The sequence below is a fragment of the Boleophthalmus pectinirostris genome, unplaced genomic scaffold, assembly GCF_026225935.1.
Source record: "Boleophthalmus pectinirostris isolate CB_2022bp ecotype Guang Dong unplaced genomic scaffold, ASM2622593v1 HiC_scaffold_19, whole genome shotgun sequence".
NCBI lineage: Eukaryota > Metazoa > Chordata > Actinopteri > Gobiiformes > Gobiidae > Boleophthalmus > Boleophthalmus pectinirostris.
In genome coordinates this window covers 26,113,930-26,130,095 of record NW_026571140.1, presented here as the reverse complement: position 1 = coordinate 26,130,095, position 16,166 = coordinate 26,113,930, and the positions used below count along the sequence as shown (strand labels likewise).

Genomic DNA, 16,166 nt, shown 5'->3' with positions numbered 1-16,166 from the left:
TCCCCAGTGACTTTCTATGGACAGAAAAACTGCTGACCTGCCTCTGAGGAGTCCCCTTCTGTATATATAGATCTAACAGAAAAGAGGACTCACATGTATTCTATATTCTATACTGTAAATGCATCTCTAAAAAAAAAAAAAACTACGTTAGTGGTTCAGCTAAAAGAGTAATTTGTACTATAAAGTTTGCACATGCAGAATAAAATACTTCTTATCTTGTCTTGGGGTTTATGTATATTATAAGCTGTGCTATAAAACGTAAATTTACAAATACCTACAATACTGATAGTAAAGACATCCAAAATCTCCTTTCTCTCTTTACTGCTCTGGAGCAACTTGAATTTTTCCTGCAACATCTTTAGCTGAATTAATGAGCTGCTTATTACGGTTTATCTTGACAATCTGAAACAACTTGCACACTTAGATTCTTAGGTTAATTTACAACCTTTTTGTTGAGCCTTTGGGGAGACAAAAAGAACAATTTCATTTTTATTGATCTGGCACGAGTAAACGTGCATTGTGGGGTGACGTGTTTGACTCCCAGCTTTGGTAAAAATGAAAACCAGACTCATTCCTGCAGTCGTGTCCAGAACTGTGGACTGTACCTGTGGTCTGTGTAGGGGAACAAGGCTGTGTGGTAATTGGGTTTGCGTTACTGATTAGATTAGACCAGGCGCTACATTTATTTCTCTAAAGAAGCCCCTTAGCCTGCTTCTAATGCCTAATGGAGAAGATGGGCAGATATATAGGAAACAATTAGATCCCCTATCATCTCATGCATAGATGTGTTTCACGATTCTTGCCTTATACCCATTGTAATGTCCTGCACATTTTATCTAGATCCATACCACTACTTCCCAATCCATTTTCCCCATGTTTCAATTAGTTGCTTCCCAATCAAATTACAGGGGACATTACTTAAGAAGGACATAAATAGACAAGCGCTGTCAAGATGGCGGTGCATGAGTCTGAGATGAGATATGAGCTGTCTGTATGGCGAGCTGACTGCAGAATGCACAGTTTAAACCAAGAATAGCACTACAGTGATTATGTAATTGCATTTGTGGTTCGGGTACAGGTTTGGATGTGTTGGTTGATGTTTTATTGCTTTTGACAGGACTAACAAGCATATAAAACTGTTCTTATCTACTTGGCTTTGCTGTTTGGTAATCTTTTGTAAGTAATCTGGCTGGATTTGGTGGATAGCTGGATGCCCCTCCTGATGTAGCATATATGCAACACAAGGCTTATTACCTCGTGTTGCAAGAGATGTTTTGACTTACTTGGTAATCTGAAGCATTATGGGTCTCATTTCTTTCACAGCGGATACAGAAAAAATATTTTAAACAAAACAAAGGGCAGACTTAGTCACCTTGCCTAAGTTATGCACATTAGATTGCTATCTGGATGCTTTTCCTAATCACATTTTGTCATGTCCACTGAAAGATATTGCCCATAAGGACTTCCACTTCCCAGATTGAAATACATTATCATTTCCTGCTTAGAAAATAGATCCAGGATGGTTACAAAATGGACAAAAGTAGTTTTATATAATGCAAAATTTTTTGGCACATGACTTTTTGGTGGTTTCGAAGGATAAAACTGTGAAAATGAGTGCACTTTTGGTATTCATGCTTTAGAAAAGGTTGTAGGGTTTTGTTAAAAGGAAATCTGACTATGTTTTGAAGACCAAGTGAGTGACACCAGAAGATGTTCTAAAAATAGCCATGAATGAGTGAGTATACTGATATCTAAATGCATTTGACCAACCCCCAATAATACCTGCGCACATCCGTAAATCCCCAAATAAATGGATTGACTTTTGGACAAGTGACAGTTTTGCGTCATAATTGTTAATTATTGTGAGTGCTCTTTGAGGTACTTTCTATGAATGGGCCCAGGACACTCACGTTCCCCATCACGCTGCTCCTTTTATGGGATTGTTCCGTACTTCTCAAGGTCGGTATAAAGGACATTCGTGAAGGGCGGGGCACTTGCGTCATCTCAGTGATTGGTTGATTTTATGGCAACAGGCGCCCAAACGCTCCGCCCAACAAAGTCCAGCCCAGTCAGTCCATCTCTCCAGCCACCTCACGCAGCCTCCAGTGGCTCCTCCCACAGTCCCAGACGAGAGTACAGCACTTAAGGTAATGTAAATAAGCAGGGAGAGAGCCACAGGGCTATTTTAAGATGTCGTCTTTCATAGAGGGCCAGAGAGGGGGACAAAGATCCAAGACAAGGCATTGTAATTTCAGTCACGTTTTCTTACATGTTCCTTTACTGGTCGTACCTTAAGGCCTCCCAAGCAAGACCCATCCCACAGCAAAGTTGATCCACCCAGGAAAAAAGACAATATTTCAGCTTTTTTTTTTTTTTTATACAAAAGTAGACTTTATATATGCTTGGAAACATTTACATTTTAATGTTTCATTTTTTTATAACATCAAAAATAAATAAACATTTAATGGTATGTTCTGATATACTTTCACATACTTTGTTATATTTTTTGTTCTAATATTCTTTTATAAACACATCATAGATAATCTGTACACTGTTGGTAAAGAAATGTGAATGGCCGTTGTTTTACTGCAACTCTCACTGTTTGACGTCACAAACAAACTGCACAGAGACAGCAGTAAAATGGACACACTTAAGTAAAGTGAGATCATCAGAGGTTACATTCATATTCAAGTCATTGTTCACTGCGGTCTGACTGGACACGGCCAGAGCTGAGAACGCGAAAGTTACTTGTGTTTCATTTAAGGCAGTTAATTACAATAAAAACATTTGTATTTTACATTTTAACATACAGTTCTATGATCAGATATGCCTCAACACCTGACATATATGTTTCAACTACAATCTACAGTTCTATGATTCATATATGGATTGTTCTACGATTTGATTCACAGTCATCGCAATAATTAGCCATTTACAGTAAATGTCCAAACCGAAATGACAAAACATTTTATACGGTGATGGTTTTGGCACAATGTAGTTTGCTCTACGCTTCAGTAGTATTTCATATTTAGGCTACACTTTCATTTTTTTTTTTATAACTATAACTCTTTTTTAAAACACTAATGCTACAGCGGCAAATGGATAGTGTAAAGCTATAAAATATCTGCTTTATTTCAAATCAACTATAAAAGCATACAGTGGCTACAATATGAGTTATTGCCATTGATACATAAAATATTTATTTCCTAACCAGATTTGTGCTGTCTGTTGTCTTATTTATCCATCCAGTCTCATCCAAGACATTTTGTTGCTCCACAAACTGGCTAGGCTGTCAGTGCAAAACGGTTCATCTTATGTTAAATTAAAGCCATTTCATAAGATAACCGTATAACTCAAGTCAAATATTCAATGCCCCCAAACTTAATTTGATCAAGACTCAGCAGTAATGATATGATGGTAACTTACTTCACAGAAATATTTCAATTTTAGAGTTTCAAAATGGCCACACAGTATATCCAGAAATATGGCTGTTGTCCACTTACCACAACCACGATACAGACTACTTAGAAGGTCCACGCTTTAGAAACTTTTCATTTTCAATCAAGCCTTTCAAAGGGTAACAGCTTACTTTTGGCAGTCAGACCTGAGTCACTCTTCGTCATGGTGGGAGGAGTCAGGACTAGACTCCTCCTCCTCTTCCTCCACTGGTTCTGTGGGCAGTGTGTCTCGGCGCGTGAATGCCGCAGCCAAAGTCACGCTCAGCCTTGGCTTCACTGACGCCATCTCCGACAGGCCGATGTTGTTCCCACGCGCCACCAGAGTCGTTTTGTCCATAATCTCGGCACTGTGCTTAGATACAACTGCATCCAGGAAGTCGTACTTGTGTGAAAGCTTGCCACTCTCAAACAGGTACTTGGCCAGGTATGAGAAAGCCACATTACCAGCAAAAGAAGCCAACATGGACACGGTTTTGAAAGGGAATTTTTGTATGACAACATCCTCCATTTCTCCTGAAATGTTGTTCAGGTATTTCTCAGTGGTCCAGCCGGGGTAGTAGATAAAAGGTGGTAGTTTTAGGTAGGGCTCTCCTCCGCCAATACGCAGCACCAAGCCGAAAATGTACGCTGCTACAGAACCATATGTGTTGGTGCCTTTGACAAAGAGGACGGCGATGAGCTGAGGAAAGATGATGACGTAAACCAGGTCAGAGCTTAGGTACCACAAGCCATAGACTGTTCCTGTGACCAGCGCCATCACTGTGGCCAGTCCACCGAATACAAAGATGGTGATGCGCATGACCCACACAATCTCACGGTCGGAGGCCTGCAAATACACATACAAAGTCATAAAAAAGGTATAAGAGTGATATCATTTTTAACAGCCCTGGAGTGAGAGAGAGCAGACAGTGAGTTATGCAAATGTAAGTTCTTAAAGCTGTACTATGTAACTTTTTGGTGGATGGTCTGCCACCTGTCTCATGTCATTGCTTTGTCTGTAATTTTCCACAGTATGACCTTAACTCACCTCTTTCTCATTGTGTTGAGTTTTATTCATTATAAGATACAAAAACAAAACAAAAAAAACAACAACAATTATTACCGTGATCAGACTTGCCTCTCCACAGATCTGACTGAACTTGCATCATCAGATTCTCTCCAAAGTTTAAAGCCATACTGTTTAACATTCCCGGCAAAGTGATAAAATCTCCATTGAGAAAAGTTGGAGAAAAATGATGTAGTACACCTTTTAATAATATGGTGCTTATGTAAATTGAAGACATCAGCAGCAACCTTTCATCTATCTGAACATGGAACTTTCTCTCTCTTTTCCTTAAAATACCCTTGTCAGTATATCACACATAATGTCAGATAATGGACAAATCCCAGAATCTCTACGTTTTGAAATGACAGAATCCCTCACCGACTGTCTGAATGCGAGCTGGTAGATGTTCCTGGCAAACATGGAGCTGGCTGACAGAATAGAGGAGTCTGCAGAGGACATGACGGCCGCGGAGACAGCTCCCAAACCAAAGAAGGACACAAAGGGGGGACAAAGGTGCTGGAGGACAATGGGTAAAATCATGTCTGCCTCATTCTTCTCTTTAGGGGAGACACCACCGTACGTCGTCTGGTTCCAGTCTGGAAGTCAAAGGTTAAAAATCTAATTATAAAAGCTGTATATTTAATAATAATCCAAAATGACTGCAATAGTAAATCCCTGAGTGTAAATTATATGATGGATAATGAAACACTTAAAAACACTTATAAAATGTGTTGCACAAATTCAACAAAATAAATATAATTTTTTTTTTTTTCAGCTAGATGCCCTTTCTTCCTGCAGCAATATTCCCTGTTAATTCAGCCTTGAAAGAAAATGTGCACTAAAAAGTAATCATTTATATTTATAGTATTTCTTGTGCTTTTTTTTAATATAAACATTTTAGGTTAGACTGGTATGAGATATTACCAGGCGTGTTAAGATGTTCAGACAAATAGAAACCTAGAAATGCTGAGATCAAACCTCTAATTTGGTCTCATGCCTTCTTCTTATGCAATATTTACACAAGCAGCATGGTTATTAAACGGATTGCTGCTTCATTATGGATGAGGTGAACCAGCTGCCATTTACCAGCCTCCCTCAGATCTAAGGGCAACATGTTTTCACACAAACACACAAACTCAGTGTGAATATGAAAGTACTGACAGACCTGTGGAGGCCCCGATGGCGCCGATGAGGACGGAGGGGACGGCCATGACGAGGCAACCGAACGCAGCAAGGAAGGACAACACCTGGGCGTATGTGGCGGAGGAGGCAGACAGTACACGCTGGAAGTACACCTGCCATGGGATACCACCCAACATCTGAGAGGACAACCAGAATTAAAATCACATCTGTTTACAATTCTCAGCATTGTTGTTGAAACATAATCGAAAAAGACATTATACTAAACTACTACTAAAGATATTAACATCAAAAGATCACTTTTACAAATCAAAACACAATTTTATTGTGAATTTTAGCAGTAGTAGAAATTACAGTACAATCTATTTGTATAGTACAATCACTGAGATGAATTTATGTTAGATTTGTTGTCAGTGGTTTACCAAGAGGCAGAAGTTATCTATCCAGACCCAGGTGTCACTCGTGCTGACGCTGCCTCTCCAGGGTGACTGGTACACCTGCTTCACAGCAGTCACTGTGATGTCTGCCACTGCTGGGTTAGTCAGAGCAAAGGGGACACTGATCCACTGAGACCACAAAGAAAAAGCACAAATAAGAGTGAACCATGAGATCAAAGTCTAAACCGAAATACAATGTGCTTGAGACCAGTAATTGTAGTAGTCTCCTTTTTGACTCACCAAACCAACAAATATACAGAAGAGCTGCACCACGTCAGTGTAAGCCACTGAATAAAGCCCACCAACCAATGTGTAAAAGATCGCAATGAGAGCTGAGATGACCACAGACATCTTGATGTTGATGTCCACAATAACACTCAGCGTAGCCCCTGCAGTGTGAAAATAGAATATATTTTAGATTTTTAAAAATCATGATAAATGCTGAGTCATGCTTCAGGCCTGCAAACTTACCAAGTGCAGACAAAATGGCGGCTGACCAGAAGATCTCACCCATCAGAGCCGGTATGAATAACAGACCACCCATACGTTTGCCATACAGTTGCTGGAACGGGTCCAACATGGTGACGTAACCTCTGGAGCGCATGGGCTTAGCAAAAAAGAGACCGCCTGTATCAGAGACAGCACATGCATCAGACAGTGAACCAGCACCGCCCCATGTCCAATATAAGGGCATAAGGTTAATGCATTATTTGGCGAACTGGAGCAATGGAGGATGGGTATATGGAAATGACACAAGACAACAAAGGTATATGCAACAAAACTCACCAACAACTAGACTGAGAGCATATCCAAAGGGAGCCTGTGCCCAAGCCAAACCATAACCTGGTAAATACACATACTCAGCTGTGCCATTGATGTACCCTCCTCCAACCCACGTTGCTAAAAAAACAAATAAAAAGATAATATTTATTTTGATACTAAACATATCTTCCTAACTTCCTAAAATTATAGTTTGTTTTCTATATTTTAATCTTTCAAGTTTAGTGTTGAACATAATAGAACATTTACATTTGTTTTATTTTGTTGACAAATCAATAATAAGTCAATCAAAAATATTAAACACAATTCCATGCAGGACATGTAACCAAAAATGTATTTAAGCCACTGATATAGGACAATATCTATTCCGTTACCTGTCATTGTAAAGCCTCCAACAAATAAGCCAATGTCTCTGCCTCCAACCATGATCGTCTCGCTGCGGTCCGTGCCCTCCGCTTCTCCCGAGTTTTTGTTCTTCCATGCTGCCCAGATGCCCACAAACAGGATCAGAAGATAGAAGACCGCTATAGCCACAAGTCCCTCTATGTGGATGGTCATTGTGCACGGGTCGAGCGCTAGGAGCGGCCGGGCAAAGGCACCTATCATGAAAAAGTGAAAGATTCAAAAAAGAGCTTAAGTTCCTCGTAAACATTTAGTTTTATTAAAGAAGTTTTAGACGAGATATCGATGCTTTTGTGTGAACATATTTCTGAGATAAACACACGGGTGTTTGACGCGTAATTGTCTTTTTACGCACATCTTTTCCAGAAAAAAATTAGTTTGGATATTGTATCCCCAGACTGTGTCCTATGTTTATGACCCCTAACATTAAAAAAAGTTTATTTATTTATTATTATTATTTTTAAAGCTTGGCATTTAAATGTGGCAAACAATGTCACAGTAATATTCCACATGCATGCGGTAAATTCATTTTAATTTTCTGTTTTACTAACATATACGTTTTTCCTGCACACACAAAATATGACGCAAACGCATCTCTTTAAATTATAATACAACAAAAACATACCTCAAATATTCCAAGAGTCATGTGCCGTGTCCCCTGACGCAGAAAGAAACGAGCAAAAGTGAGTAGTTTATAAAAATGAGTAAAGTCCGCTTTTACGCACGGAGAAAAGTGAAATGAGAGGACGCTGCAGGTCTCTCGGGTGACTTACTGGGGCTTATAAGGCGCCAGGTGCCGTCACGGGGCTGACACGCGCGTCAGAGGAGCAAAACGTCCCTCTTTAATGAGCGCCATGTATGAGAGACGTCACTGCCCCGCGCGCACCAGACGCACAGCAATCGGACGGGAGTAGATTCCTTTAGTCAATGAAGGACACAAATGAACCGTGGTTTCATTACTCTTAGATTATAGTCTGCATTTAACATTATAACAATATATTTATGGATTTAAAAAATAATAATAATAAAAAATTAAAGTGTGTTAATTAATTAAGGCGAAGTTACGGCAATCTAACTGGCCTTTTAGCCCCTGTCTTTTTCTTCTGCTCAACCTTTCCTTGACAAAGCAATTATCTTTTCTGTTTATCGACGATTTTACGCCATTTAGATGTTCAATAAATGCAACTTAAATTTAATACAAAAATATATATGTGCCACATTATACTTTACCACCTATACAATTTTATTTTGGCCTGCTAATCAGTTATGGTATGTGAATATATGAACAATTAAGACACATGGACTCACTTTCTTCCACTTCTAGGCAGTAGCGTGTATCAGAAAAATCTTCTTAAAGGTCTCTTCAATTTGAGGTAATTTAATTCGGCCTGTTCTTGTCAAAAGTGATGCCCATCCAATTAGAATGGATCTAAGAGTCTGGAGCAGAGGAAAGACGTTTAATGATACACATAGGTTTAGTTCAGGAAAATGTGTGATCACAGTGTGTAGGTAGACCTCAAGAATTGACATTTATTGGATCTGCTCCACACAAACAGCGCCCTCTATTGGTGATAGCGCAGCCGACACCATTTCAGGACCATGGACAGAGATAAATAAGTCAACATAATCACTACAATCAGATGATGGCGTCAAAGTTTGTGTGGAAAAAAAAAAAAAGAAAAAGAAAATTGAGATCTCGCTACATCAACTTAAAAATAAAATTTCCAAAAAAGTGTTAACATTAATACAATGTTATAGCTTTAAAAATGTAACATGCACATGTTATCACTAATTCACAATTTTCTAAGTGGAAGCTGTGTTTACATTTAACTAGTTTAATTGTGCAGGGCAAAAGGATTGATGTCTAATGAGCAGCTGTTGCTGGCAGAGCTCAAGACACTTTTTCTGAGGAGGTTGGGGGTTGGAAAAAAACATGTTTTCAAAAAAAACCTAATTAAACTATATAACAATGTTTTTGATTCACAAACACAGAACACTTTTTTTTCTAATTTATTTGTGTTTAATTAAATTACAACTTTAATAAAAAATACAAGCAGTTCTATTCTATCTTGTCACTGGTTGGGAAAATTTATTTTAAAGCTAAAGAGAATTTGTTACATTCAAGATTTGTCCTTCTAATTACGGATTTTAAAATAAAACTGCTTGTGATACCTTTACATTTCATCTAATCAACAAAAAACATCTGTAGTAAAATAAGGCCAAGATAAAAACTACATGAAAAATCCAAATATACACAAAAATTATGACACATCATTTGTTACCTTTACCGTTGGAGTAAACCCTCAATATTATTTACAGCTTAAATATGTTCTCTTTCTGCAGTTTTTAACAACTTTTAAGTAACAAAACAACGAAGAGCTGGGCATTATGCAGTTTTAACAAACAATATGTAGTCTTAGCACAGCAGTTAGCATCGGAATGCACTCATCTTCATATATGTAACATTTTAAAAGGTTTTATTACATGCTCAATCCAGCCCTGATGAAAACAGGCAACTGGCACAAGATATTCATATTCAGTAGGTATAAAAGGAATGTAGTTTATGTCCAAATGTCACATAGAGAAAAGTGCAACTGATGTCAATGTTTAGCTGTTATACATTGTAGATACGGTTAATTATGGATGAAGTGAGTATAAGACAAAATCTGATTTGACAGAAAGTAAAAAATGTTGTTTCAACAGAAATGCCTTTCCTTTTAAATATCATGTTGGATCACATACATATTGCTGTACCTAAAATAATCTATATTATTTCATTTATAGTTCGGCTTGTCAGTCTTGCTCTTCAGGACCTCACGTTCTCGTTGTTTTGATTTGATCTAAAAAAGAAAAGGAAAAAAAGATTACATTTAAACACATCTCACTAAAATCAGAATATAGGAATACATACAGGGTTACTATATCCATATTTGCACACACTGATATTTCATTAATTAGAGAGAAAACAGATATATACTATATGTACTACAGAACTAAAATACTTACAGAACAATTTGTTCTATTGAGGAAAGTTTGTAAAAACACAGAAAACATGCAACATGCAAGTTACTCCATAAATATACAACAAAGACACAAAGACCCATCCTGAACGTTTCTCATACCTTGAAGCCAGTCGACACCCTCCTGTAGACCTTCACCTTTCAAAGCATTGGTGGCACTGAAACATACAGATTCAAACATGTTTCTTTAATCAAAACGTGCCGCCTCAGCACAAACCTACCAGCAGGGCTGAAAACATTAACAGTCAAATTCTCAAGTGTCAAAGGAAATCATGACCGAAGAGTTGCTATGAAAGTACTGTGCTTTACTGTGCTTCTTGTTTATTAACTAAAACTTAAAATAATTGATAACACAAACCATCTGATCACTATGGTGTTGTGCACAGCATTAATCATTTACATCTGTGATTTTCAAGAATAAAATAAAGTTCTTACCAGATATGCCATGGTTTATCTTTGATGTTTTCCAGACAGAGCAGTTGTGAGACTTTGACTGAAGTAAGTGAATCTCGTACATCCATCTTGTTTGCAAAAAACAGAATTGGGATCCGCCTATGTTTGACATCTACACAAAAAGATATCATGTACATTATACACCAATAATAATAATAACAGTACGTCCAACTTATCAAACTTATATAGAACAGAACAATGGTGAAAATCAAGGGAATGCAAGTTTGAAAAGGTGAGTTTTTCGTAGTGATGTGAAGCTCTGTAATGAGTTCCTGATGGGTTGTTGGATTGATTTCAGATACAGCAAAGGCTCAGTGCCCCCAATGTCTGGTGCTTTGTCTTGTTGCCGGGGGTGAGGAGATTGGTGTTGGCAGATCTGAAGAAGCAGATGGGACAGTTTGGATGCAGGTTGGTGAGATAGGGGGGTCAGGTTATGAAGGGGCTTGTAGGTGATGAGGACCTTGTATTGTATGCAGTATTGAACAGGTAGCCAGTGGAGTCATTTGAGGACAGGCGTGAGGAGCGGGTATGGGGGAGAAGGCAGGCAGCAGAGTTCTAGATGTATTACAATTTGTGGAGGTGGGTGGAGGGGAGACTGCATACACACAGCTATTTCAGTAATCGAATTTGGAGGGAAAGAGGGAAGGGTGAGGAAGAGCACTGTTGCGGAGGTGGAAAAATGTTTTAGTGATGAGGATGATATGGACTCTGAAAGAAGTTGGGGTCCATGAGAATACCAAGATTATGTACAGAGGGGGTGGGGGAACGGCTTGACCAGTTGTTGAAGATGATGATGTTCTGAGCAGAAGAGAGCTCTGGGTCGGTGATAAGAGGTTCTGTTTTATTGCTGCTGCGTTTGGGGAAGTTGTGGTCCATCCAGGTTTTGATGTCTAACAAGCCATTTGTGATGGTGTAAAGAATGATGGTGTTGGATTTCGTGGAGATGAAAAGCTGTCATAAGCAGTGAAAGTCCATGGTGACAGATGATGTGGACAAGGGGAATAATGTAGATGATGATCAAGAGGAGGGGGCGGAGCACCAAACCATTAGGAGGTGTGAGATTTGCTTTGAACAGCTAGAAGTTGAGAAGATATTGTGACGATAACTTATATGATTTTGAAAATGTGTTCGAACTTGTCCAAGTCAGGGTTCAGTTTTTTCCAGAAGTGGTGTATTTGAAGGTTCTCTTAGGTCTGTTTTATGTATTTTGTCTCAAAAATGTTTACTCTAGATTTAAATTCGTCTACCTGGGTGATTGAGTAGTGTGTCAAGTTCCTCTTTAGCCACAACCATCCTCAGCTTGTCCGCACTATCAATGACAAATATTATAGCCTGGCCCTCCCTGAAAAACAGACATGGTTTAAGTTTTAATAAAAACAATTACTTTTGTTTAATCATTATAACACTCACTTATAATAGTGCTCCCAAAGGTTTCGGTACCTGCCTTGGCCAGACATATCAAACACAGTGAAGGACAGACTAGAAAAAGTCAAAGAATTCTTGTCAAATATAATCTTCATACATAATACATACATACAATAAACCAGTACTTAAGTCCCACATACCTGGAAGTCTTGAATTTTTCAATGTTAAAACCAATTGTAGGGACAATGTCTTGGGTCTGGGCCTTTGAAACAATGTTTTGAAACAAGAGTTAGTCAGAGCTGAAATATACAATATACTGTCAATACTGCATTTATTCAGTACAACTGAACACATTACAACAGTATTACATTTGAGGGTTTGAGCTGGTTGATAATAGTAGTTTTTCCGCTGTTGTCCAGACCCAGACAGAGCACATTCACCTCCTTCTTCAGCCCCAGCCATGAGGCCAACTTATCAAACAACCCCATTAGTTATTCAGCACATGAGCTTCCCCTCTGACCTGTTCAAAACACATATTTCATTGTAATGAAAGCAACATTATTTTGTGTTTAAAAACTCAGGAGGCACGTATGATTCACAAATGTTTAGCCCTAGGTTAATTACTTAGTAAAAGACGAGTTGTAACCTGTTAGTGTCTTGCTGTAACCTTTATCCATGTTTGTTTGGCATTATGGCTTTGTAGCTTGCCTAATACTTCTGCGAGCAGCTAACGTTAGCTCGTTAGCTTCTAACCCTACTTAATCTCTTGTCGTTGTCAAATGGAGCTAGCAAAAAAGCTTTGCTAAATTTCACAGTCAATTTACCAGGTTTATATCCTTTCCATATGTCTATATCTCATAAGTTTACTTAAATGTGAAACTAAATGGATGCAAACATCTCGCATCGTTATCTGCCGCTGATGCATTTTGTCAGTAGCTAGCTAGCTAGCTAATAGTAATGCTAACATGGACATTAGGTCCATACAGTGAAATCGTAGCTAAAAACGTCGTTTACCTTGGATGTTTATCAAATGTATTCACTTCAAGGTGTGGTCCACGATGGGCTGGGCTTGTCTCATGAACGTGTCTGACTCAGAGCATCGTTTTTGCCTCTCATCTTAGTCGCCGCGCGCCTCCTCTGGGTTATTTACACTTCGTTGCTGGGAGACCACCGTGTACGTAATGACGTCAGCTTCCCCGTAGGCCCGTAGGTCAAAAAAAAAAAAAAAAAAAAATTAATTTATGAAAAAATGAAAGAAAAGGAGGACAAAATCATACCTACAAATTAATTCATATTTAATTTTATGTATTTTGCATTTATATATTGTATTTTCCTTTTCAGTGACATCGACTGCCAAATGTGTATGTAAACATTTTAAGTTATAAACCTATTGGAGTTTTTGTTTTACGTTGCTCTACCAATTACTGGCTCGAATGACATATAACTTTTCAAACCTATTGCATCTGTGTGCTCTTCAGATGTTTGACAAACTCACCTGACACATCTCCATGTCCAGAAAACGTGTGTGTTCTTCAGTGGCAGTCAAGAGGGTGTGTGCATCTCAACAAGGTTTATAATTGTTGCTCTTAACAATGAGCTGCACACTAGTGTTTGAGAGAAGACTATTAAAATAACCTTGTTTTATTAAGGAACTGAATAAAACATACAGCTTTCACAAGACTTTGTACAAGACATACTGCATTATCATGAGGATACATTTCTATAAAATCTTTTGACATTCAACGGTCTTCAGTTCAAAAACATGATTGTGTTTACCACACTTTAAATCAGAGAATTGTCTTAAAACAACTCATAATTTTCACTAACCTTACGCATCTCCACATCATATCAGCTCATGAGGTAACTCGACACCTTTCAAAGTCTATCTCAGATTGTCAGTTGGAGAGAGAAGAGGTATTGTGAAGACTTGAAAATACTACGGGAAGAAAGTCCAAAATTCAAGTGAGATGCATTTGCTGAGTTCTGGAGAGTTTGTCGAGCGCTGACAGAGGTTTGGTTGTTGTGGACGACTGTGTTTCTGAAGATCTGAAGATGATAGGTGTGTGATTTCAACTAGACGACATCTGGCCAAGCACCTGACAGCTCCCAAAAGAGCGGTGACTGGTATACCTGCTACACCTAACAGTCTGGTGTTTTTGCAATTAATCAAATGGTGATGTGGAAGGTCTCTGGTTCACTTCTAGTCCAGTTCAACAGTTTTTATTAATGCAGGCTCAGACTTGAAAGCCGTTCTGCTGGATGTGGTGAAGCTGCAGACGCAGAGACTGTATGCTGCTGATGATTCGTCTCTGGTGCCCAATCAAACAGATGCCGATTCGTCTAATGTCACTGTGGGCAAGGAAAAGATTTAGGTTTTTAATGGAGATGCACTATTGTAATAAGTGTACCACAAGGACTCTCAAATAGTTCCCATATCCCTGAGAATATTTGTAAAATTTTGTGTATAAATCTTGCCAAAAACTAAACAACAACAGAAAAGTAAACGAGTCATCGCTTCACATCTAAAACAGATTTACACATTAACAGATTTTTACACAAGGCCAGACCAGTATTCAATCACAATAGGTCTAATAGGATTAGGGATGGGACTACAAACAATAATATCATTCATTGTGATAAAAGAGGATGACAGTAATAATTAGTGGTAGATTTTAGAATGAGTGCCAACAAAGACAATCAAACTTATACCACCAGATTATGTAGTTCTTCCATCACTGCTGCTTCCGCTCATAACAATGTACTATTATATGAAAGTTGTTTAAATAGGAAACTTCACAGGACAATTTCAATATCTTTTAAACTTAAGTGCATGACTCCTAAAGTCAATAACATATTTAAACTGTCAACAATTTTCTAGATAATCACTATTATTTTAGCCATGATATTCAACTCAACTGGGCGCCACTCACTCTATATTCATGGTAGAGATGGAGTCCAGTGTTGTGTAGCCTGCTGCGAGGAAGTTGTTTTTGTACTGGCTCATTTTGATGGAGTCGAGCCAGTCGCCAATGGAGATGAACAGAGGGTAGTCTGGAAGATCCTCCGGCGAGTCAGTTAAGCTGGGAGGACAGACAGAAATGTAAACAGCTCCTGGTGCATAGAAAATGTTGCAACAAGTCTGAGTTGATCTCTTTAAATGCCTTTAAAATTACACTCAAAGTCCTGGGGATTTGGGTTTTTTTTTTTTGGTTTTGTAACAACTAAATAGTTTCCCTTGAGGATCAATAAATTATCCTGACTCTCTTATGAAATGGCATTTCATAAGGGACCTGTGCTTGATATTTTATTTATGTATTTATTTATTTTGTAGAGATGTGCAATAACTGCTTGTATAGTTATAGTATAGTTAGTTTGAGCTGAATTTCCCTGGTTACATAAAGGTTAAAAAAACAAAAAACAAAACAAAAAACACTACATCCATAAATGCGTGGTGAAGATGGTAGCAACTAATTAAATATCTGGTGAGCCATTCAGAGCTTTTTAAGAATTTTAATGTATTTACTGAAAATGTATAAACAAAAATATCTCTATATTTTTTAATATACAGAGAAATGTGTGAAATATATATAATGTCTTGTTATTCATAGTAACTCTATATTACCTTTGAGCTTCATTTGCAAGTGTAAGCAGACTCCCAGGGCTAATGATGAGTTTATCGAGGAAGGAGAGGACATCAGTGAAGTTTGGTCTCTGACCCGCCTCCTTCTGCCAACAGTGTAACATCAGTTGGTGCAGTGTCACCGGACAGCCCATAGGCGCAGGGAGGCGGTAGCCTTCTTCTATGGATAAAATCACCTGTGATAAAGAGATTTATTGTTTAATATTTATAATGTATAAATGTATAAATACTTTGGAAATGATAATTTACATCTTGATTGGACATTTCCCAGTATGGTCTTTCACCATAAGACATCACTTCCCACATCACAATACCAAAGCTCCACACATCACTAGCAGATGAGAATTTCCCATAAGCAATTGCTTCTGGCGCTGTCCATCGTATTGGTATTTTTCCTCCCTGTAGTAACAAAAAAGGCACAGCAGT

At 38.3% G+C, this 16,166-nt stretch overlaps 3 protein-coding genes across 3 annotated transcripts in view; all 3 read right to left on the bottom strand.

Annotated features, from left to right (window-relative positions):
• Positions 1-3,609: 3,609 nt before the first annotated feature.
• Positions 3,610-7,418, bottom strand: slc5a7a (solute carrier family 5 member 7a). The gene is made up of 8 exons (XM_020939060.2): positions 7,235-7,418; positions 6,867-6,980; positions 6,552-6,707; positions 6,321-6,469; positions 6,066-6,209; positions 5,669-5,822; positions 4,882-5,099; positions 3,610-4,284 (listed from the first exon to the last, which is right to left on the bottom strand). The coding sequence occupies exons 1-8, from the start codon at positions 7,416-7,418 to the stop codon at positions 3,610-3,612; spliced, it is 1,794 nt and encodes a 597-aa protein (XP_020794719.1).
• A 1,885-nt stretch (positions 7,419-9,303) lies between these two features.
• On the bottom strand, positions 9,304-13,256 carry arl6 (ADP-ribosylation factor-like 6). Its single transcript, XM_020938939.2, has 8 exons — positions 13,115-13,256; positions 12,469-12,620; positions 12,301-12,362; positions 12,146-12,214; positions 11,983-12,077; positions 10,718-10,847; positions 10,385-10,440; positions 9,304-10,102 (listed from the first exon to the last, which is right to left on the bottom strand). Exons 2-8 carry the CDS (start codon positions 12,586-12,588, stop codon positions 10,077-10,079), a joined length of 558 nt encoding a protein of 185 aa, XP_020794598.1. The 5' UTR covers positions 12,589-12,620; positions 13,115-13,256; the 3' UTR covers positions 9,304-10,076.
• Positions 13,257-13,847: 591 nt separating this feature from the next.
• LOC110173089 (ephrin type-A receptor 6-like) overlaps positions 13,848-16,166 on the bottom strand; it is a 63,268-nt gene continuing 60,949 nt past the window's right edge. Inside the window, exons 17-20 of the mRNA XM_020939063.2 lie at positions 15,990-16,139; positions 15,723-15,916; positions 15,031-15,180; positions 13,848-14,449 (exon numbers count right to left, since the gene is read on the bottom strand). Of these exons, the coding sequence (XP_020794722.1) occupies positions 14,335-14,449; positions 15,031-15,180; positions 15,723-15,916; positions 15,990-16,139 (609 nt within the window). The 3' untranslated portion in view covers positions 13,848-14,334. The remainder of the gene's footprint in view (positions 14,450-15,030; positions 15,181-15,722; positions 15,917-15,989; positions 16,140-16,166) is intronic.